The sequence below is a fragment of the Xenopus laevis genome, chromosome 2S (genome assembly GCF_017654675.1).
Source record: "Xenopus laevis strain J_2021 chromosome 2S, Xenopus_laevis_v10.1, whole genome shotgun sequence".
Lineage (NCBI taxonomy): Eukaryota > Metazoa > Chordata > Amphibia > Anura > Pipidae > Xenopus > Xenopus laevis.
Window position 1 is genome coordinate 162492471 of NC_054374.1, and position 23095 is coordinate 162515565.

General features: G+C 38.5%; 1 protein-coding gene across 6 annotated transcripts in view; it reads right to left on the reverse strand.

The window, feature by feature from the left end:
• Nucleotides 1-23095, reverse strand: part of LOC108710034 (disks large homolog 2) — a 621594-nt gene that overhangs the window by 224252 nt on the left and 374247 nt on the right. For all 6 annotated transcript variants that reach the window (XM_041584606.1, XM_041584605.1, XM_041584603.1 and 3 more), the window contains 5 exons: nucleotides 20855-20979; nucleotides 17535-17704; nucleotides 12200-12336; nucleotides 10555-10699; nucleotides 6963-7104 (listed from right to left, as the gene is read on the reverse strand). In XM_041584606.1, coding sequence (XP_041440540.1) covers nucleotides 6963-7104; nucleotides 10555-10699; nucleotides 12200-12336; nucleotides 17535-17704; nucleotides 20855-20979 — 719 coding nt within the window. The remainder of the gene's footprint in view (nucleotides 1-6962; nucleotides 7105-10554; nucleotides 10700-12199; nucleotides 12337-17534; nucleotides 17705-20854; nucleotides 20980-23095) is intronic.

A 23095-nucleotide genomic window follows, 5' to 3' on the forward strand; every position in this document is an offset into this window, starting at 1 on the left:
CAATTCGAGGGTCGAATTTCGAAGTATTTTTAACTTCGAAATTCGACCCTTAGTGAATCTGCCCCTAAATAGGAGATTTGGGTTCAAATCCATGCTGACTTGCTCATTGGTTTGCCCAGATCACGGCAGGTTTAAGCTGCCAATTTTTATCAATGAAAAAAACCACAGTTAGAAAAATGAATAAACACTTGAAGAACCATTTTTCTTCATTATTGAATAAAATGTTTAATCTCAGGCTTTGATAAACCGACTCATTTGAGTTGAAATAGCCTTGGACAGAATACACAGGCTTTGGAATGCATTTTACTTCAAAATTCAAATTCAGTCAATGTTTTGATTACAAAATCCATCACCAAGTTTTTGCTTTCAGGGATGTTGTTGGATGAAGAATCTACATCCAAGACAAAGTTGATTGTGTTGATATATACAGTAACATGGGACGCATTCTGTGGCATACTGAACTGATCTAAATTTGGAGAGAATGTCCTGATCCATAAAACCTTAAGCGATGGTTTGCAATCAATCTAAAAACCATTGGAGTTTCCATGGCTTGATCCATATTGCAATATGGCAGACTCATTGAAATGCAGAAATCATATCCATTTAGACAGCAGATGGGGTTGGTCTTCTATAAGTATTAATCATGCACTTTTACGCACTATCATAATTATTCCAGAGACAAATTCATCATGCAGTGCTTTGTCTAGACAGCAGCCAGCAGTGCCCAGCATGGTCAGACTATATTGTACCAGAATGGCATCTCTATATTGTACCATTGTAAAAGGCTCAGATAGATTAAAGCAATAGTAAAACAAAAAAATGAAAGTGTTTTAAAGGAATGACAATATAATGTACTATTGCTCAGCACTGGTAAAACTGGAGTCTTTGCTTCAGAAACAATACTATAGTTTATATAAACAATGGTTGCCCTCATGGCTACACAGCAGCTTGTTTATATAAACTATAGTAGTACTTATCTGTTATCTACTGTGTATCCTGTGCTTGAATGGCTGCCCCCATGGCTACACAGCAGCTTGTTTATATAAACTATAGTAGTACTTATCTGTTATCTACTGTGTATGCTGTGCTTGAATGGCTGCCCCCATGGCTACACAGCAGCTTGTTTATATAAACTATAGTAGTACTTATCTGTTATCTACTGTGTATCCTGTGCTTAAATGGCTGCCCCCATGGCTACACAGCAGCTTGTTTATATAAACTATAGTAGTACTTATCTGTTATCTACTGTGTATCCTGTGCTTGAATGGCTGCCCCCATGGCTACACAACAGCTTGTTTATATAAACTATAGTAGTACTTATCTGTTATCTACTGTGTATCCTGTGCTTGAATGGCTGCCCCCATGGCTACACAGCAGCTTGTTTATATAAACTATAGTAGTACTTATCTGTTATCTACTGTGTATCCTGTGCTTGAATGGCTGCCCCCATGGCTACACAGCAGCTTGTTTATATAAACTATAGTAGTACTTATCTGTTATCTACTGTGTATCCTGTGATTGAATGGCTGCCCCCATGGCTACACAGCAGCTTGTTTATATAAACTATAGTAGTACTTATCTGTTATCTAATGTGTATCCTGTGCTTGAATGGCTGCCCCCATGGCTACACAGCAGCTTGTTTATATAAACTATAGTAGTACTTATCTGTTATCTACTGTGTATCCTGTGATTGAATGGCTGCCCCCATGGCTACACAGCAGCTTGTTTATATAAACTATAGTAGTACTTATCTGTTATCTACTGTGTATCCTGTGCTTGAATGGCTGCCCCCATGGCTACACAGCAGCTTGTTTATATAAACTATAGTAGTACTTATCTGTTATCTACTGTGTATCCTGTGATTGAATGGCTGCCCCCATGGCTACACAGCAGCTTGTTTATATAAACTATAGTAGTACTTATCTGTTATCTACTGTGTATCCTGTGATTGAATGGCTGCCCCCATGGCTACACAGCAGCTTGTTTATATAAACTATAGTAGAGTTTCTGAAGCAAACACAACAGTCGCACCAGTACAGGGCAACACTACATTATATTGTCATTCCATTACTATTCCTTTAAACCCCTGTAGGCATAACTTTTGCATTTATTTTAAAATTAATTTATTTACATTGGGCCTGATAGAATTTGACAATGTTGCTCATGTATATGGTATACAGTAGTTATGGTGCGCTGACCGTGCTGTGTGATTGATTTATCACGGCTCATTTATCAAGTAGTGGTTTGTGCAAGGTGCCCAAAATTGGGGCAAAAACCATGTTATTGTATTAGTGCAACCTGCTACACTAAGTAAAACTTGAAGGAACAGTTCAAGGCAGGGTTTAATGGCTTGTGTAGGACCTGTACATTGCAGCTTGCAATTAAATGCCACCACTTATCAGAACAGTCCCCAAAGGCGTCTATGAAGCAATGAACATTTTTAAAACCATTGTAGCACTTTGCACTTCCACCTACTCACAAATGATCCCTAGTGTGTCTCTTCTTTCAGGCTGCTGCCAGACTATATCTCCTAGTGTTACAAATATTCAATATTGATCTGCAAACAGGGAGTTTCAGATGGAATCTATAACTGGGCAACACCTGCAAAGACATTGGTTGCAGAATTCAGGGCAGAATGTTGGTCACCCCTGCTCTGGTCTAGAATATTTAGTATCAAATGTTATTTTTTCACATCAACAATTGTTGGCAAACAATAGTCAGTGTCAGGCACACATATACTGTAGAGTAGCCAAATGAACCTCTATTTGGTTCATTGTTAACCATAAAGGAACATTGACCATGGCATAGACTGGCTTAGCATTAGGCTATTTCCTTTCAGCGGTTGGTTGGTCATAACATTTTCTCCCCTTGCCACGCTCATGATTTTGAGTGTCTTGATCCAGTTTCAGGTTTACCAAATCAATGCCAGGCCACACCATCAACATTGGTCATATGAGGCCAATTTAAGTTTTTCGGCTGCCGCTGGTGATATGTTTTATGGCTGAAGGGTTATATATTTTAAGAAAATAACAAAATTGATGCATATTGCCCATAACAGCACCACTCTGAATTAATGTCCAATAATAAGGACAATGAAGATAAAGGGAGAAAAATATACTCTCAGTTCACCCCAGTCCATGGGTGCACAAACATGTAACAGCAACCAAAAAAGTTGTGAGTTTTTCTCCAAAACTAATGACCAAAAGTATAATTAAAAGTTCAAACCATTTATTAGGACATACAGGTAAAGGCCTAACGTATTTTGTGGCTATTGGGGTACTTACTCATAGGCTAAGTGCCCCAATAAGCACAAAACACGTCAGGCCTTCTCTGTATGTCCTAATAAATGGTATCAAGTTATAGATGTCAGTTATAGATGTATTTCCCAATTTGACTTGTCCCTATTCCCAGACCATTCAAGGTCCTTAATGCTTGGAGTTGGAATACTGAGAGTTTTTCGGTACTTTACTCATGTTTTATTGAAATTAGATAGCAGCAAAAGGGAGAAAATTGCTAATGCCAAAACCAAACAACACTACAGTTCCATTGCCCCTGTGTTTGCTTTAGCTTTCCCCCAGGGCATTGCAAAGCAACGCACTGAAGATTGCATTGGCAAACAAAGGGTTAACATAAACGGCAATTTTAAAAAATGACATCATCATGAACAAACAATTCGGAGGGCATTTCCCTTCTTCGTCACGCACAGTACAACAGATGCAGATTTATGCCGTGATTGAATCCAAGTTTTGGAAGTGCATCCATATCTCGGAGAAGTTCCTCTTGGGTCTTTGACTTAAAATCTACTACCAAAAAAATGAAACATGTATCACAAGCATGGGCCAATGTAGGACGAGCATGAAATATTATTTGGTGGAACTAATACAATACATTGAACGTCAAGCTACTTACCCCTTCTGCTCCTGTTTATATATATAAAGTCATACAAGTTCACACCAGAATTGAATAAGCCAAAGTATCAAGTTGTAGTTACACCATGAATGGACAAAAGGGTGTCGTAGGCCAAGGGGCCGATTCACTAACTTCGAGTGAAGGATTCGAAGTAAAAAAACTTCGAATTTCGAAGTGTTTTTTGGGCTACTTCGACCATCGAATGGGCTACTACGACCTTCGACTATGACTACGACTTCGAATCGAACTATTCGAACTAAAAATCGTTCAACCATTCGACCATTCGATAGTCGAAGTACTGTCTCTTTAAGAAAAAACTTCGACCCCCTAGTTCGCCATCTAAAAGCTACCAAACTCAATGTTAGCCTATGGGGAAGGTCCCCATAGGCTTTCCTAAGTTTTTTTGATCGAAGGATATTCCTTCGATTGTTGGATTAAAATCCTTCGAATCGTTCGAATCGGGATCGCACTATTTGCGCTAAAATCCTTGGACTTCGATATTCGAAGTCGAAGGATTTTAATTCCCAGTCGAACATCGCGGGTTAATTAACCCTCGATATTCGACCCTTTGTGAATCGGCCCCCAAATGTCACAATAAGCCTTCTCCATCTGTAGTTATATTAGTGTTTATAGAGTTCTATTCATTATTATAATGAATCTGAAACAACAGCTCCTCTTGCTGTTGCCATTTTGGATAACTGGCTCCAGTCGGATGCAAAATAAACTGAGAAAAGGTAAGTCTTGAGATGTTTCTTTGACTTCTCCAAAAATCAATTTTCTGCTGAAGGTTCACATGTTCTTCAAAGGCTAATGTAATAACAGGACCAAAGCTTGCTGCCACAAGTCAACAAATATTATTTTCAGTTCGGTATGTTCCAAAACGAAAAATACATTTCTAAAGAGCAAAGGGGGTTATTTATTAAGGCGCGGTTTTTTCACAGCATCTGTTTTGATGTTGAAAACTCGAAAAAGTTGCGGTAAAAGAAGACTGGATTTTTTCTCAATTTATTATGCCTCGAATCTGTTCCAAGTCCGAATCTGAAAATACTCTGCCGAATTCATGTAAAAGTCAATGGCAGATACAACCTTAACCATTTGAAGATGTTTTAAACATCACGAGAGTTGGATGCTGGTTTTTCCAGGAAAACTCAAATTTTTCATGATTTTCTGGATTCAAACTCAAAATATTTGGTATTTTCACACGACAATCCGAAAAAAGTCTAGTTTTTTTCTCAATCCAATATTTTCACGTTTTTTTTATACTAGAGGAATCTAGTTTGGTTGGACTTCTTTTATTTAATAAATCTGAGAAATTCCCAAATGTTCTTATCGGGGCTGATTCACTATGGGTCGAATATCGATGGTTAATTAACCCTCGATATTCGACTAGGAATTGAAATCCTTCGACTTCGAATATCGAAGTCGAAGGATTTAGAGCAGAAAATTCGATCGAAGGATTATTCCTTCGAACGAACGATTAAATCCTTCAAATCGAACGATTCGAAGGATTTTAATCCAACGATCGAAGGAATATCCTTCCATCAAAAAAACTTAGGCAAGCCTATGGGGACCTTCCCCATATGGCCCCATAGGCTAACATTGACTTCGGTAGCTTTTATCTGCCGAACTAGGGGGTCAAAGTTTTTTTTAAAGAGACAGTACTTCGACTATCAAATGGTCGAATAGTCGAACGATTTTTACTACGAATCCTTCGATTCAAAGTCGTAGTCGAAGGTCGAAGTAGCCCATTCGATGGTCGATGTAGCCCAAAAAAACCTTCGAAATTCGAAGTTTTTTTACTTCGAATCCTTCACTTGAATTTAGTGAATCAGCCCCTTAGTGTTCAGTAAAAACATATCTGGGCATGATAAATAGGCCCCTTATTTTCAAACAGATGGACGAGTAAAGTCTCATCAGTTAAGTGCAACTTGCGTCAGCCGTGATTTTTGGGCAGATATTCACTGGGCCTGTAAATTCAGTTGCCATAAATGTGTGCACTGCTGCCCATGAATAATAGATCAGCAGTTTAATTAGAATGTTCCGCCTCTGTGTCTTTGGTTTTGATTTGGCAGAGAAGGCAAATGATTAATATTCAGTCATTTCAGAATCTGATGCCCGTCTAGAGAATTTGCCTCTAAAATGTAGCATTCAAAAAATGTTAAATTATTTTTCAATTAAACATTGTGTCAGAATAAATACATTAAGAAGAGCTCTCACCGATAATTCAGTGTTAATGGCTGAACCAAATGTTTGAGCAAAACAAGTTTATTGGATATATTTAATATTCATGTTTTTCAAGACAATTCTTTGGGATATAGACAAAACTAACCACAAACACACTTGGGTTACCCAGAATGGCCATGTTTAAATCAAAAGGACAGGTTGACATAGGTTCTAGAATGGGACTCATGAGCCCATGACCTGAGAGGGTTCTGAGTGGCAGGTTCTAGACTTGGAGAATATTCAAGATGATCAAGCAGTAGACAGGTAAATATCTGGACACTAGGGATGTAGCGAACTGTTCGCCGGCGAACTAGTTTGCGCGAACTTCGACTGTTCGCGTCCGCCGCAAGTTCGCGAACGTCGCGCGACGTTCGCCAATAGGCGTTCGCGTCAAAATCGTTCGACCATTCGACCATTCGATCGCTAAAATCGAACGATTTTCGTTCGAATCGAACGATCGAAGCCATTGGATTGAATGAAATCATTCGATCGAATGGCTTCGATCGTTCGATTCGAACGAAAATCGTTCGATCGAACGATTAAAATCCTTCGATCGTTCCAATCGAACGATTTTCGGATGTTCGAAGTTCGCGAACTGTTCGCGAACTGTTCGCATTTTTTGCCGGTGTTCGCGAACGGCGTTCGCGAACACATACTCGGCAGTTCGCTACATCCCTACTGGACACTCTTTGCTCATCTTTAATAATAATAACACCATCATTTCAGAGGGATCAAGCAAGAAAAAAGCTAATAACATTGATATTAGGGCTATAGTATATTTAGAATTAAAATAAAATATATAGTATATTTAGAATTTTAGAACTTCTGACCTGGTGTAGTCATCCTCCACAAGCATGTGCTTTGGGATTGGGGAATATCTTCCCGGAGAAATAGGTGCTAGAGGGCTCTTGTATTCCAAAGTCCCATTGTTGGCCGAGCTTAGAATGTGACTTTCCAAAGGCGGTGAGTATGCTGGGAATAGAATTAAACCAGGATAGTTTTGTAGGCATCTGAAGGACTTTTGTAGCAATTGAAATGACTGATTACTCATTTTTGGTCAACCAAATTCAGTTATTATGAAGTTTGTTTGGGTTATCACAATGGGGAAACTGAGAAGAGGGTTTGGACAAGTGCTCATATGGGTTTTTCCAACCCAGTCTACGGAAATGTACAATACTCAAAGCCCCTCACAAGGAGAACTGGGCAGCTAGTTGCATTCCCAAAGATTTCATCAATATATTGCAAAACATATGTAACCTGGAGAGGCAAAGATGCTCTGCCATAAACAGCACAAAACAATGTGTTAAGAATGTAAATGTCTAGCTACCTGGATGGGTTATTCAGTAGATCTGTGGGAGCAGTGCTTGGGTTTACCATGATGGAGAATAGTTAGGGGCAGATTTATCAACGGTCAAAGTAAAAAAATTTGAATTTCAAGCTATTTTTGTGTACTTCGACTAGGGAATAGTCCAAATTTGATTTGAATATCAAAATTAAATTTCAATATCGAAATGTATCATGTACTGTCTCTTTAAAAGTTCAACATCAACCATTCGCCATCTAAAACCTGACAAATTGCTGTTTTAGCCTATGGGGGACCTCCTAGAACCTATATGGAGTCAATTGATGGACTTTGAAAAATCAAAGTTAGATTTTTTAAATTAATTTTAGTTGGTCTTTTTTTATTCTAATTTCGAAGTTATGGGAGTTCAAAAAAAACTCCCATCACTTCGAAATTCGACCCTTGATAAATGTGCCCCTTAATGTAAATAATATGCAAATACATTGATATATCAACCAATCATTTTTTTTTTGTCAAACAGAAGATTAAATCACAACATAATTGGTTAATATGGGTTTGTATATCTGGCTCAATCTTTGCTCCTGTCATTACTTTAAAGGAAATGGAAAGGAGAAGGAAAGCTAGCGAGGAAGTTTATTGCCAGTAGATTAGCCACAATGGTGCAAGCTAGACTGCTATATGTATTCTGTGGAATGCTTTACCATACCTGAGTAATCAGCTGTAGAAACTCTCTGTAGGTTTAGGATAGCAGCTGCCATATTAGCTTGGTGTGACATCACTTCCTGCCTGAGTCTCTCCCTGCTCACTCATAGCTCTGGGCTCAGATTACAGCAGAGAAGGGAGGGGAGAGAGGAGCAAACTGAGCATGCTCAAGCCCTAGCCCTGGAGGTTTAAGCTGAAAACAGGAAGTCTGATACAGAAGCCCATGAGTACACAATAGAAGGAAAGAAATGTGGTGTTTCTTTTGACAGAGGACTCAGAGCAGCATTACTTTGAGGGGTTACTGGTGTATTTATATAGACCTTTCTGATAAAGCTTACTTACTTTTAACCTTTCCTCCTTCTTTCGATGCATTTTGAGATTGACATAAATTTCTTTTTTTTTTTGGTTTACATGATATTACCCATTTTTAAACGATACTGCCACCTGCTTGTCATTTTGGCTGACTGCCTACAGTCAGCTGATAATTACCTCTGTGAGAAAAGAAATGTCTTGTGATGTTGCTCTGCATGGAATATCAAGTAATTAAAGTGGACCTGTCACCCAGACACAAAAATCTGTATAATAAATGTCCTTTTCAAATTAAACATGAAATCTAATTTCTATATTTTATTAAAGCATTCATAGCTGTTGTAAGCTCATTTAAAAATCTCAGCTGTCAATCAAATATTGTCTGCACCTCCTCTAGGCGGGGCAGACAATTACTTTCACTTTCCATTCAGCACTTCCTACATGTCACTTCTCTCCCCACATTCCCCCGTCCTCTTCACCATTTAATTGTGTAGCCAGGACATGGGGATGGACATCAGGTCCCCCATTCTGGTGCACAAACAAGATTCTGAGATGATACAAGACTTGTCTTAATAACAGTGTCCACAAAATGGCTCCTGTCTGCTTGTTATAATTATGAATTCCCAGACTGATGGAAACAAGATTCGAATAATTTATACAGTGTAATTAAAGTTCATTTTGCTTGACTAATGTGATAAAATAGGATTTGAATATTTCTTTGGGTGACGGGTCCCCTTTAAGCAGAGATTTCTAAGCACAGTAAACATCACAAAACTTTCCTTCCCTCGCAAAATTCATTTTCAGCCAACTGTAACCGCAGGCAGTCAGTCAAAACAAACAGCAGATGGAGATGCTGTTTAAAATTAAATCTGTAATTTAAAAACTACTAATATTTTGTAAAGTAGAAAAAAAGATAACTTATGTAAATTGCAAAAGTGCTTAGAGGAGAATGTTCTGTTTTATATTCATTTCTATTTCTATTCACAGCTCACAATTTCTTTCAACCCATTAGGTGGAGTGTAAAGGCTTATGAAAACAGAAGGTATTTACATATCTCATGCTATACACACACAGCATTGCCTTCATACCAGAAACAGGTTGGCTTCTCCATTAGTGATGGGCGAATTTGCGCCATTTTGCTTCGCCGAAAAATTAGCGAAATTCGCGAAATGGTGAAAAATTTGCGAAACGGCGCCGGCGTCTCGTTTTTGACACCGGCATCTCGTTTTTGACGCCGGTGCCCGTTTTTTGACGCCGGCACCCGGTTTTTCGAAAAAAAAATTTGACGGCAGGGCGCAAATTTGACGCGAATTCGCGCCTGGCAAATAAATTCGCCCATCACTATTCTCCATTAGAAATTTTCAAAAGGTTTCATACATGAGCCCTAAATATTCTAGTTTGGATGGCTGTTAAAGAGTTGCATTTTGCTATTTTGTGTTTTAGAGGCTGTTACATAGTAACTAGTGATAAGCGAATCTGACCCGTTTCGCTTCAACGAATTAGCGAGACTTCAAACATCCTCCAAAATGCATTGAAGTTTAAAGGCCCAACAATTTTATTTTGATGCGTGACAATTTTCGATCATCACTAGAGGGCATATTTATCAAGGGTCGAATTTCAAATGGAAAAAACTTCAAATTCTAATTCAAAAAGACCAACCGAAAGTAAGTTTTTTACTGGTAGAATATGTCAGTTTTTGATCGAATCGAAGTAATAGTGAATTCGATCGATTCTGATTCAAAGTTTTTCACAGGTCCACCTGGGAAGTCCACCAATTGACTCCAAATAGGTTCTAGGGGGTCCCCCATAGGCTAAAAACAGCAATTTGGCAGGTTTTAGATGGCGAATGGTCGAAGTCGAATTTTTAAAGAGACAGTAAATGATAAATTTCGATATTCGAATTTTCAAATTATTTTTAAATTTGAATTGAGTTTAGACTATTCCCTAGTGGAAGTACACAAAAGATAGCTCAAAATTCAAATTTTTTCTCATTCAAAAATTCACCTTGACCTTTGATAAATCTGCCCCTAATAGTAAAATATTTAATTGCAGCTTGACATAATACTCTAGTATCGTTAGTACCAATAGTAGCAATAGTCGTCACTTACAGTGGGTAATATCTGGGGGTCCATATGGGTCTGTCATATATATTGTAGTTGGTTTTCCCACTTTCAAATACACAACATCCGAGGTGTTCTTCAGGATGGCCACTGCTTCTTCATGTGTGACTTCTTCTAAGCTGTAATTGTTGACCTGTATACACAATGCAGATAAATAAGAATGAAGAAAGAAAATAAAGAATTTGATGGCCGAGAAAATCCACATAGTCCATCCTGTCTTTCGCATAAATTTCCCTTTTTCACTAGTGTTTTTAATTTCCAGGAAAAACTCATAATTTTTCTCTAAGACGGCAGAGCACTTAGGTTTGAGCACTATAAAAGTTTGAAATTTAGACTTTACAGGGATTATTGATCAAAATCCAAATTTTTCAGATTATTTAATTAAATCCACTAGAATACACTATTTGTCCTCATTTGTTATTTTAAAAAAAGTTAGATTTAATCGGATCAGGAAAAAACTCGAGCGAAAACTGCTCAGTTTTTTTTTTTTGGCTTGCTGAATTTTTCAGATTTTTGGGCTAATTCCAACGCAGCCCACATAAACTTCCAAATAAGAACTTATATACAACCTCAGCAGGTCTGAGAAGCAGATTTTCAGATCCAGACTTTTTACAGACTCGAGGGGCATTTTCAAGCATAGGATACACAGCAGATAAAAGATAAATTCTGAAGAATCCCATTGTATACTTCAGACCTTATCTTTTATCTGCTGTGTATCATGTGTTAGAATGAATGCCCCATGGCTACACAGCAGCTTGTTTATATAAACTATAGTAGTACTTATCTGTTATCTACTGTGTATCCTGTGCTTGAATGGCTGTCCCCATGGCTACACAACAGCTTGTTTATATAAACTATAGTAGTACTTATCTGTTATCTACTGTGTATCCTGTGCTTGAATGGCTGCCCCCATGGCTACACAACAGCTTGTTTATATAAACTATAGTAGTACTTATCTGTTATCTACTGTGTATCCTGTGCTTGAATGGCTGCCCCCATGGCTACACAGCAGCTTGTTTATATAAACTATAGTAGTACTTATCTGTTATCTACTGCGTATCCTGTGCTTGGATGGCTGCCCCCATGGCTACACAACAGCTTGTTTATATAAACTATAGTAGTACTTATCTGTTATCTACTGTGTATCCTGCGCTTGAACGGCTGCCCCCATGGCTACACAGCAGCTTGTTTATATAAACTATAGTAGTACTTATCTGTTATCTACTGTGTATCCTGTGCTTGAACGGCTGCCCCCATGGCTACACAGCAGCTTGTTTATATAAACTATAGTAGTACTTATCTGTTATCTACTGTGTATCCTGTGCTTGAATGGCTGCCCCCATGGCTACACAGCATCTTATTTATATAAACTATAGTAGTAGTTATCTGTTATCTACTGTGTATCCTGTGCTTGAATGGCTGCCCCCACAACAGCTTATTTACATAAACTATATTAGTGTTTCTGAAGCAAACACACCAGTTGTACCAGTGCAGCACAACGGTGCATTATATTTCCATTATTTTAGGACACTTTATTGGTGTTACTGTTCCTTTTATTCTGTCAATAAGTTTTCTTTGGGAGAGTTAATAGATTAACCACCTGTAAATCAGTCTGCATTTTTGGTTTTCTCACCATGAGTAGCCTATCTCCAACTTGTAGTCTGCCATCTTTTTGTGCTGCTCCACCATCGATGATTTTGGTTACATATATACTGTTGTCCCCAGGAATGTGCTGATTTCCAACGCCACCCGCAATGCTGAAGCCCAGACCTTAAAAGAAATGATAAAGGTGTAGTTAAAGGTTTCACACTTTTATTACTTTCATATAAATATGTGACAACCTGTTGATATAAAGATTAACCCAATGGTGGACTGGAGGTCAAGTGTTTTCAAGAAAAACACAGCAAGTCCAGCTAATCGAGACTTTATTTTAATTTTAATTTTTTAAATTTAGAGTTTATTTCTACAGATATTACATGACCTCGATGATTGAGAATCTTCACAAACACCTCCAATAAATACTTTTCTTATTTCAACACAGGCCTATGGATAACACCCATATCACTTGGTACAGTCTACATCTAACTGATGTGAGGACAGACCCTGGGTGGCAGTTTCTATGGTGGACCCCAGTTATGCCCAGTCTGGCATAGCATAAACTTATTTGCCTTTTTCTTCAATATATTATTCCACTGCAAAAAGGGCATATACAAATGGATAGAAAGACCAATGTAACATATTGTATGTGTAATGCAACTTTTTCTTACCCTTTTATTAGCATGGATTTAAAGGGATACTGTCATGGGAAAAGATTTTTTTCAAAATGAATCAGTTAATAGTGTTGCTCCAGCAGAATTCTGCACTGAAATCCATTTCTCAAAAGAGCAAACAGATTTTTTTATATTCAATTTTGAAATCTGACATGGGGCTAGACATTTTGTCAATTTCCCAGCTGCCCCAAGTCATGTGACTTGTGCTCTGATAAACTTCAATCACTCTTTACTGCTGTACTGCAAGTTGGAGTGATATCACCCCCTCCCTTTTCTCCCCAGCAGCCAAACAAAAGAACAATGGGAAGGTAACCAGATAGCAGCTCCCTAACACAAGATAACAGCTGCCTGGTAGATCTAAGAACAACACTCAATAGTAAAAACCCATGTCCCACTGAGACACATTCAGTTACATTGAGAAGGAAAAACAGCAGCCTGCCAGAAAGCATTTCTCTCCTAACGTGCAGGCACAAGTCACATGATCAGGGGCAGCTGGGAAATTGACAAAATGTCTAGCCCCATGTCAGATTTCAAAATTGAATATAAAAAAATCTGTTTGCTCTTTTGAGAAATGGATTTCAGTGCAGAATTCTGCTGGAGTAGCCCTATTAACTGATTCATTTTGAAAAAAAAAAATTTTTCCCATGACAGTATCCCTTTAAGCATTTTTTCAAATTCCACAGAGAAAACATATTTTTTTTCTGTTTACTGTGGTTACTTTTACATTTTTTTTTCCTGACAACGATACTAAAACATTTCACTTTGGAAAAATCACAGATGGAAATTTTGCTTAGAAAACATTTGTAGATTTGAAATTCAAAATTTGACGGTAAAAATTAAAATTTTACCTTCAAACATAGCTCCAGAGGAAAACTTTGCTTACAAAACAGATGTAGATTTGAAATTCAAAATTTGAATGTGACCATTCTGATTTTACCTTCTTACTAGTGATGGGCGAATTTATTCGGCAGGCGCGAATTCGCGGCGAATTTGCGTGATTCGCGGCAGGCAAATAAATTTGCAAAACGCCCGAGAAAATTCGCGAAACGCCCGCGAAAATTCGCGGAAAAAATTAGCCGGCGTCAAAAAAAATTTTCTGAAAAAACGGACACCGGCGTCAAAAACGGACACCGGCGTCAAAAACGGGCACCGGCGTCAAAAACGAGACGCCGGCGCCGTTTCGCGAATTTTTCGCCGTATCGTGAATTTCGAGCGAAATTCGCGAATTTGTCGGCGAAGCGAAGCGTCGCAAATTCGCCCATCACTACTTCTTACATAGTCTGAGATGAACATTTCAAAACAACAATATGTAAAAATGTATTAAAGTCCGAATGCCAAAAACAAAATAAAATCCAGTTTTTTTAATAGATCCTAATTTTTAGAGGGAAAAAAAATAAATTTTTTCGATATTTATTATACTGTACCACAAGGATGGAAAAAGTCCAAAAATCCTACATCTCAGACCTGCCACGGTTGTATATAAGTCATTGAGAGAGGTCCCTATCTTATGTTGACATTTCTGTTGTCTGTGCTGAAATTAGCCTGAAAATCTAACTATTTGGGCAAAACATCTGAAAAATTTGGGGTTTTTGGTAAAAAGCCTGAAAAAAATCAAGTGATTCGGGAAAAAACTCTGAAAAAAATGTTACGATATGGATTTTCACTAGTTTTATCGAGTTCTTCCCCCGATCCAATTAAATCGTGCTTTTTTATTAATAAATAAAGGTCACATCGTGGATTCTAGTTTGTTCGTACTTTTTAAATTTAATGTAGGATTTTGATCAATAAGGCCCTTCATTTCGGAAAAATCCCAGATAGAAATTTTGCTTAATATACACTTGTAGGGGCCGATTCATGAAGCTCGAGTGAAGGATTCGAATTAAAAAAACTTCGAATTTCGAAGTATTTTTTGGATACTTCGACCATCGAATTGGTTAAATTCGATCGAATTCGATCGAATTCGAACGATTCGAACGATTCGAAGTACAAATCGTTCGACTATTTGACCATTCGATAATCGAAGTACTGTCTCTTTAAAAAATACTTTGACCACCTACTTCGGTAGATAAAACCTACCGAAGTCAATGTTAGCCTATGGGGAAGGTCCCCATAGGCTTGCCTGTGATTTTTTGATCGAAGGATTTTCCTTCGATCGTTGGATTCAAATCCTTCGAATCGTTCGATTCGAAGGATTTAATCGTTCGATCGAACGAAAAATCCTTCGATCGATCGATCGATCGCAGGATTTGCGCAAAATCGTTCGACTTCGATATTCGAAGTCGAACGATTTTAGTTCCCAGTCGAATATCGAGGGTTAATTAACCCTCGATATTCGACTCTTGATGAATCGGCCCCGTAGAGTTGAATTTCAAAATTTGGGGGTACAAATTAAAATTTTACCTTCAGACATAGTTCCAAATGAAAACATGGCTTGCAAAACAGATGTAGCTTTGAAATTGAAAATGTGATGGTGACAATTTTAACATTACCTTCTTATATAAATTCAGGTGAAAATATTGCATAGTAAATAGGTGTAACTTAGTGAGGAGCAAATCTGTCCCATTTCACTTCACCAAAAAATTAGCAAAACTGCGGCAAAACAAATGCATTAAAGGCTTATCGCTTCTTATCGTGACCTTTTATTGCTTCGGCAACAATTTTGTCTTGGCAACTTTTTTGTTGCAATTACATTTTTTGTGCTGGATTTTTGCTGCAGTTCTGTGGAAAAATCTGCACATGGCAAAATGCAGAAATTCGCTGTGAAGCAATGCCTGATGAAAAATTTTTAACCATTTGTGAACAGGCCCATTATATATAATGTATAAAGCAACTGATCATTCCTGTTCTAAATTGTTTCCTCTGAAACCGGGCCGGGCCACGCCGACCAGGCGCCCCTTCCACTGCGCGCGCAGGAAGTACGCTCGCATGCACGCTGACTGACCCGTCACCCCCTTCCGGTATGCGATCCTCCTCCCCTCCTGTACGCGCATGCATGCGCACAAACAGCACGCAGGACTGCAATGGAGAGGAGCGCACTCACCCGGACTAGGGGCAGGAAGCGGAGAAAGGTACTTGGCTGGTGCCCTCCAAGCTTTGCGCCCTAGGCACGTGCCTACTCTGCCTACCCCTAGTTCCGGCCCTGCTCTGAAACAATTTAGAACTATGTTGATGATTCACATACCACAAAGAATTAACAAATAATTACTGCTCATGCTGAAACATATTTAATTTTTTGTAGTATGATCATCTTGACTAATTGCCACATTCGTTAACAGTGACCGTGTATATTTAAATGGATGAATTAAGAGAAACAAGAGCACTTTATAGCACATAAGGGGGTAAATTTATCAGTGTGAAGTTAAGTTAGAGTGAAATTTCGCAGCTCTCCATTCATTTCTATGGGATTTTGAAAGGCGTATTTATCAATGGGTGAAAGTGAAATTTCACCCTTTGATAAATATGCCTTTAAAAACCCCATAGAAATGAATGGGAAGTGGCGGAATTTCACTCTAGTGGCGGAACTTCACTCTTTGATAAATATACCCCATAGTGAGAGAGATGGCCTTAGAGGACAAATAACTAGAAGCCAAATAATACACTTAGGGGCAGATTTATCAAGGGTCGAATTTCGAAGTGATAAATACTTCGAAGTTCGACGCTCGAATTGAAATACTTCGGGGCAGATTCACTAAGGGTCGAATTTCGAAGTAAAAAATACTTCGAAATTCGACCCTCGAATTGAAATCCTTCGACTTCGAATATCGAAGTCGAAGGATTTAGCGCTAAACGTTCGTTCGATCGATCGAAGGATTTTTCGTTCGATCGAACGATTAAATCCTTCGAATCGAACGATTCGAAGGATTTTAATCCAACGATCGAAGGAAAATCCTTCGATCAAAAAAAGTTTAGCAAGCCTATGGAGACCTTCCCCATAGGCTAACATTGACTTCGGTAGGTTTTATCTGCCGAAGTAGGGGGTCGAAGTTTTTTTTAAAGGGAAAGTACTTCGACTATCGAATGGTCGAATAGTCGAACGATTTTTCGTTCGAAACGTTCGAATCGAAGTCTAAGGTCGTAGTCGAAGGTCGAAGTAGCCCATTCGATGGTCGAAGTACCCAAAAAATACTTCGAAATTCAAAGTATTTTTCATTCGAATCCTTCACTCGAGCTTAGTGAATCGGCCCCTTCGACTTTGAATATCGAAGTCAAAGTATTTTTCACCGAATTTGCCCATCGTACGGTCGAAGTAAAATCTTTCGATCAAACGATTCGAACGTTTTTAGCGTACAATCGACCAATTTTACTTCGATGTGTAAAGATTTAGAAAAATGGTCTAGAAGGTCTCGATAGGCTAACATAGCACTTCGGCAGGTTTAATTTGGCGAAGTATTGAAGTCGAAGTTTTTTAATGAGACAGTACTTCGATTATCGAATGGTCGAATATTCGAACGATTTGACTTCGAATCGAATTTGAAGTCAAAGTCGTAGAAGCCTATTCCAAGTGTCCAAAAAATTACTTCGAAATTCAAACTTTCTTAACTTCAAAAATTCACTTGAACCTTAGTAAATCTGCGCCTTAGAAGCAACATGGCTCTTAAATTATGGGTACATTATACAAGTAGACAGAATCGTACAGCTGCTAGATGTTTACAAACAAACCATTTTAAATGTTATAAATTCACAGTTAATTTGTAGTACCTTTTGGCCCTTTGAAAAGTTTGATTTCTACGACAGTTTCTAGGATGGGCCTCCTTCGCCGCACATAGAGGCGGACAATGGAACCGGCTTCCTTGAGAGCTTCTACTGCCCGGCTGTGGGAAACTTCAGAAACATCTGCTTCATTCACTCTCAGAATACAGTCATTCACCCTGAATAAAGAAGAATAGAAAAAATGTTGACTTTGCTTCCCCGCCACTACAGATTTTTTTCCCCTTTGTATGCACAATGGTTTAAGAGGTGAATGTACAGTATGTTCATTTCCCATCACTTTCTTCCATAACTTCTTTGAAGTCTTTCTGGGTCAGCTTGCAGTTTCAGCTTTGTCTAACATGCCATTGTATTCAACTCACTGACCTCAACATTCCATATCAACTACCAAAGCCCTTTTAATGGATCTGTTTGTATTTCAATAAAAATGAGGATTTAGCTGAGCAGAAAAGCCAGGTTTCACTGTAACAAAGAGCTATCAATATACTCGAGCTTCATTAGTGGATTTTTTAACTGAAATATTAATTTAATAGTGGGCAACATGTTGAACTTGATGCTTCCAAATTACTATGTAACTATAACTGATATGTATGAATGCAAATTGTCTCACACTTTATTAATGAACATCCGTCTGCATGGAGACAAACTTAAGCCTGGAGCTCTGGTTGCTGGCAAAGAATGATCATTTTCTAATACAGTATGTACACATATACATCTAGGAGCAGATTTATCAAGGATCAAATTGAAAATTTGAATTTTCTAACACGAATTTTGGGTTTATTTTAGTGTATTACGACAAATTCGATTTGAGTTTAAAAAATATGTGAAATTCGAATTTTGAACTTTATCATGTACTGTCCCTTTAAGAATTCAAATTTGACTGTTTGCCATCTAAAACCTGCTGAATTGGTATTTTAGCCTATGGGGGACCTCCTACAATAAATTTGGAGTTGTTTGGTGGACTTTTTTTTTGGTTTTTTTTGGGAAAAAACTCGAATCAAATTCGCTAAAATTCAATTCGAATTCGATTCAAGTTTGCAGGTCGATCCTATTCACCCAAATTTAAAAAATTCTAATTTTTTAATAAATTTCGATTGGTCATTTTTTTTAATTTCGAGTTTATGGGAGTTTATGGGAGTTTTTAGACCCTTGATAAATCTGCCCTCCAGAGTGTATATCATCGAAGCCTCTAGGACCACATCTACAGTGCCAACCTTCCACCGTAAGTCCCTTCTAACTAAACCTACACGCACAGATCCCTAACACTGGTGCACAATTGCCTTAAGGGTATCTATCCCACACTTAGTCACTACTCGTCAAGACAACTAGCCCTCTCTAACTTTCACTCCTAGAGTGAACTCACTTGCCCCTGCTATCCTCTATTTAGCCCTGTAGGTCTGGCCACTTTGGTCTGTATGCTGCCTCTAGATGGTCCACTCATAGGCCAAAAGAGGAAGAGTCTCACCAAGGCTCTTGCAGGGGAATTCCCCTACAGACCAACATTAGGGTTTGGCACCACCTGCTAGCTGAACTATCATATTGCCCAACTATTAACACATATATAATAAATTCTATTTTACCTCTTTACAAAAGGACATTGCCATAAGAGCTTCACGTTTGGCTAAACAACTGGATCAGTCCAGCTAGACCAGGGGTCTCCAACCTTTTTCACCCGTGAGCAACATTCAGATGTAAAAAGAGTTGGGGAGCAACACAAGCATGAAACAAGTTTCTGGGTGGTGCCAAATAAGGGCTGTGATTGGCTGTTTGGAAGCCCCTATGTGGACTGGCAGCCTACAGGAGACTCTGTTTGGCAGAACATCTGGTTTTTATACAACCAAAACTTGCCTCCAAGCCAAGAATTCAAAAATAAGCTCCTGCTTTGAGGCCACTGAGAGCAACATCCAAGGGGTTGAGGAGCAACATGTTGCTTCTGAGCTACGGGTTGGGGATCACTTAGCTAGACTCACCACTTCAGTTTCGCCACCTTGATTTTCTAACGTGTGCCCAAATTTAGAGATAAAAAGAAAATGAACCGGCACTATGGACTCCATGCAAGCGGGATAAGCCCTGCGTGTTTATTCAAAGAAACGTTTCGGGGGCATGCCCCTTCGTCAGACAACCTACTCGTGTTCGAGAGACCTGGGTGTGCTGGTGGGTTCTTGTGTCCCAAATTTAGAGACCCACCCTAGTTAAGGAAACAAAGCCAAGCTCAAATGCCCATCTCAGTAGGGTCGCTGACTTGAACCCTTAGTTATTCCTTAGAATAGAATTAGATTTCCAAGCACAGAATCTCATCATTGAAATGCCCAGAATAATCAGCAATTTTTATAAAAACCTTCCAAGCTTGAAATGTTTACTGAATTTTTCTTTGTGTTTTTTTAAATTGCATTTTGCTTATTGGAATTATTTCCATGTAGAACAGAAGGTAATCATTTTACCTGAATTAATGCATTCTGGCAGAGTGAATGAACATTAACAGATTTTTTAAACTCATTTGCATTTATCATACTTTGCTATTAATTGCAAGGTTCTCCTTAGTTCTGCTGATTTCAAAATAGATACGGGATGTTGCACTGCAATTCCCTATGATAGCTGATAGATGGAATACTAAAGTATTATAAACTGTCCTTTTAACTGTTGTAGGAACAATGGGATTATGGGAACCCAAATATAAATTTAGCATGAAGGTTAAGAGACTAAACGATAAACATGATGACACTGTATAAACCATCTCTGTTCTCTCTTTCATAGTCATGAAAGTCCTCAGTGAGTTTAATATCCTTAATATCCTTATACTTAAAGGAGAAGGAAAGGTTAAAACTAAGTAAGCCTTATCAGAAAGGTCCATCTAAATATACCAGTAAACCCCCAAATTAATGTTGCTCTGAGTCCCCTGTCAAAAGAAACACAGCATTTCTTTCCTTCTATTGTGTACTCATGGGCTTCTGTATCAGACTTCCTGCCTTCAGCTTAAACCTCATTGCCCTGGGCAAGAGCATGCTCAGTTTGCTCCTCTTCCCCCACCCCCCTCCCTTCTCTACTGTAATCTGAGCCCAGAGCAGGGAGAGACTCAGGCAGGAAGTGATGTCACACCACATTAATACTGCAGCTCCTATCCTAAACAAACGGAGAGTTTCTAGAGCTTTTTACTCAGGTATGGTAAAACATTCTACAGAATAAATATAGCATTCTAGCTTGCACTATTGCAGCTAATCTATTGGCAATAAAATGCCTCCGTAGCTTTCCTTCTCCTTTAACCTTAATTTTACAAAATTCACAACAAATCGTCCAGCACTAGTTCACCTTACCTGAGTCTGCCATCTTCTGCTGCTGCTCCCCCTGGAATTATCTTTGTAATGAATATTCCTGGGTCATCTCCTACATGAGGGTTGTCGATACCTCCAGCAATACTAAATCCCAAGCCTGAATTTCCCTGTGAAGAAAACAAGGGGAATCTATAATGTTGCAGTGATTCCCAATATCATCCAACACTTTGCACATTATCAATTTGAATAAGAACTCTAGATGCAGATGCAGAAATCATGGAGTTTTCTTTTAACTTTAAGGGGTTTATTTATCAAGGTCCAAATAGCCAAACCTCAAATAATTCTTAGTCTTCGGAGCAAAAAATAAAGATGGCCTAAAAACTTCCGAAACCCCGGCATCTAAAAGTGCTCAAAGTCCTGTATATGTCAATGGGGAAGGTCTCAGTGTCTGTGCTGATGTCCGTACCGATATCCGATGATTCGGATAAACTCTGAAAAAATCGTAGTTTTTGCGGAAAACGCCAAAAAATTTTTGGGGAAAGCTCAGAAGTTTGCCTGACCCTATTTTTTCTGTTTTTTTTCTTCATAAATAAGGTCCATTAGGGAATTCGGATTTGCTCGAAGTTGATATTAGAAATACTGAGATAAAATTCCCAAAACGCATTGAAGTCAATGGGCATCAAAATTATTTTGACGAGCGACAATTTTAAAGCCCGTGACTATTGATCATCAATGGGTGCCCAAAAAGATTTTGAGGCACATTTTTATAACTACTCTGACACACGCCCACATTTTTTTGACACAACTGAGTTTTTGCCAGCGAAACAGTGAAATTCGCTTAGAATTCGCACCTGCTGAATTTATTTGCCCATAAATAGTCAAGATTTAAAAAAAAAAAATTCAAAACTCAAATGGAAAATCTCACCAATGCCATAGAAGTCAATAGAAGTGTATCTTCAGCATGCAAGCAAGCTAAAGAGCTAAAGAATAAGCACACCTAGAAATTGGAGACATGAAGTCATCTCAGCCTGATTATTGCTACAGTCAGGAAACCAAAATAATTAATGATCTGTATTTCAGGAATTTCAGGAAATAGTTCAAAACCTTAACATGAAGGTTTAGCAGTGAGGAGGAAAACTGGTGTTATCACAGAACCAACTTTATAAAGCAAATTCAGATTGGCTAGTGACAGAAGATGCCTAGAACCAGAGGAACACAAAAAGGATCATAGAGAAATGCTTCTGTTGTGATACCAATATATGGAACAGGGCTCCAGGAGATGTGTTAGGCACTATTGTGTAAAGCCAAACATGGGATAGTCATAGTATGAAAAAATTAAACAATTAAAAAAAAATGCAAACCTTAATCAAGTTCAGTGGGTGGACTCCAAACTCAACTGCTTCTTTATTGCCATCACATTCTCTGTTTATTGTTTTATCTTACATCACAAGGTAAAAGCCTTAACATAACAGGAGGCCCTCTTAAATAAGGTTTATATAGACCATTAAAACCGTAATGGGAGAGTAACTTCTTAAGGTATTGTGGACAGAGAACTGAAAATCACTCCTTAAAAAAGAAGTAACACTACAAAGGCAGTTTATTGCCAATAGATTAGCCACAATAGTACAAACTATAACACTATATTTATTCTGTAGAATGCTTTACCATACCTGAGTAAACAGCTCTAGAAGCTCTCTCTGCTTGTTTAGGATAGCAGCTGCCATATTAGCTTGGTGTAACATCACTTCCTGCCTGAGTCTCTCCCTGCTCGCTCATAGCTCTGGGCTCAGATTACAGCAGGGAGGGGAGAGAGGAGCAAACTGAGCATGCTCAAGCCCTAGCCCTGGAGGTTTAAGCTGAAAACAGGAAGTCTGATACAGAAGCCCATGAGTACACAATAGAAGGAAAGAAATGTGCTGTTTCTTTTGACAGAGGACTCAGAGCAACTTTGAGGATTTACTGGTATATTTATATAGACCTTTCTGATAAAGCTTACTTAATTTTACTCTTTCCTTCTCCTGTCTCTTTAGTCATTGATGACCAGAACCCCTTGCAAACAGTTTAGTTCATTGTGAGATGTCATTGTTGCAAGATATTGGAATGTGGCTTATGGGGAGAAACCAAGTGATAGCAGCAGAAAGGTTGATGTCATGGCAATAAGAAGCTCTTTAAAAAACTAAAAAAATTCTTGGTGTATAGCCATACAAGAAGAAAATCTCACATGGGGTCTGGATGTGCAGGCCCCAGACCTACAGCTCAAGGTGGAGGTATCAGATCTATGCC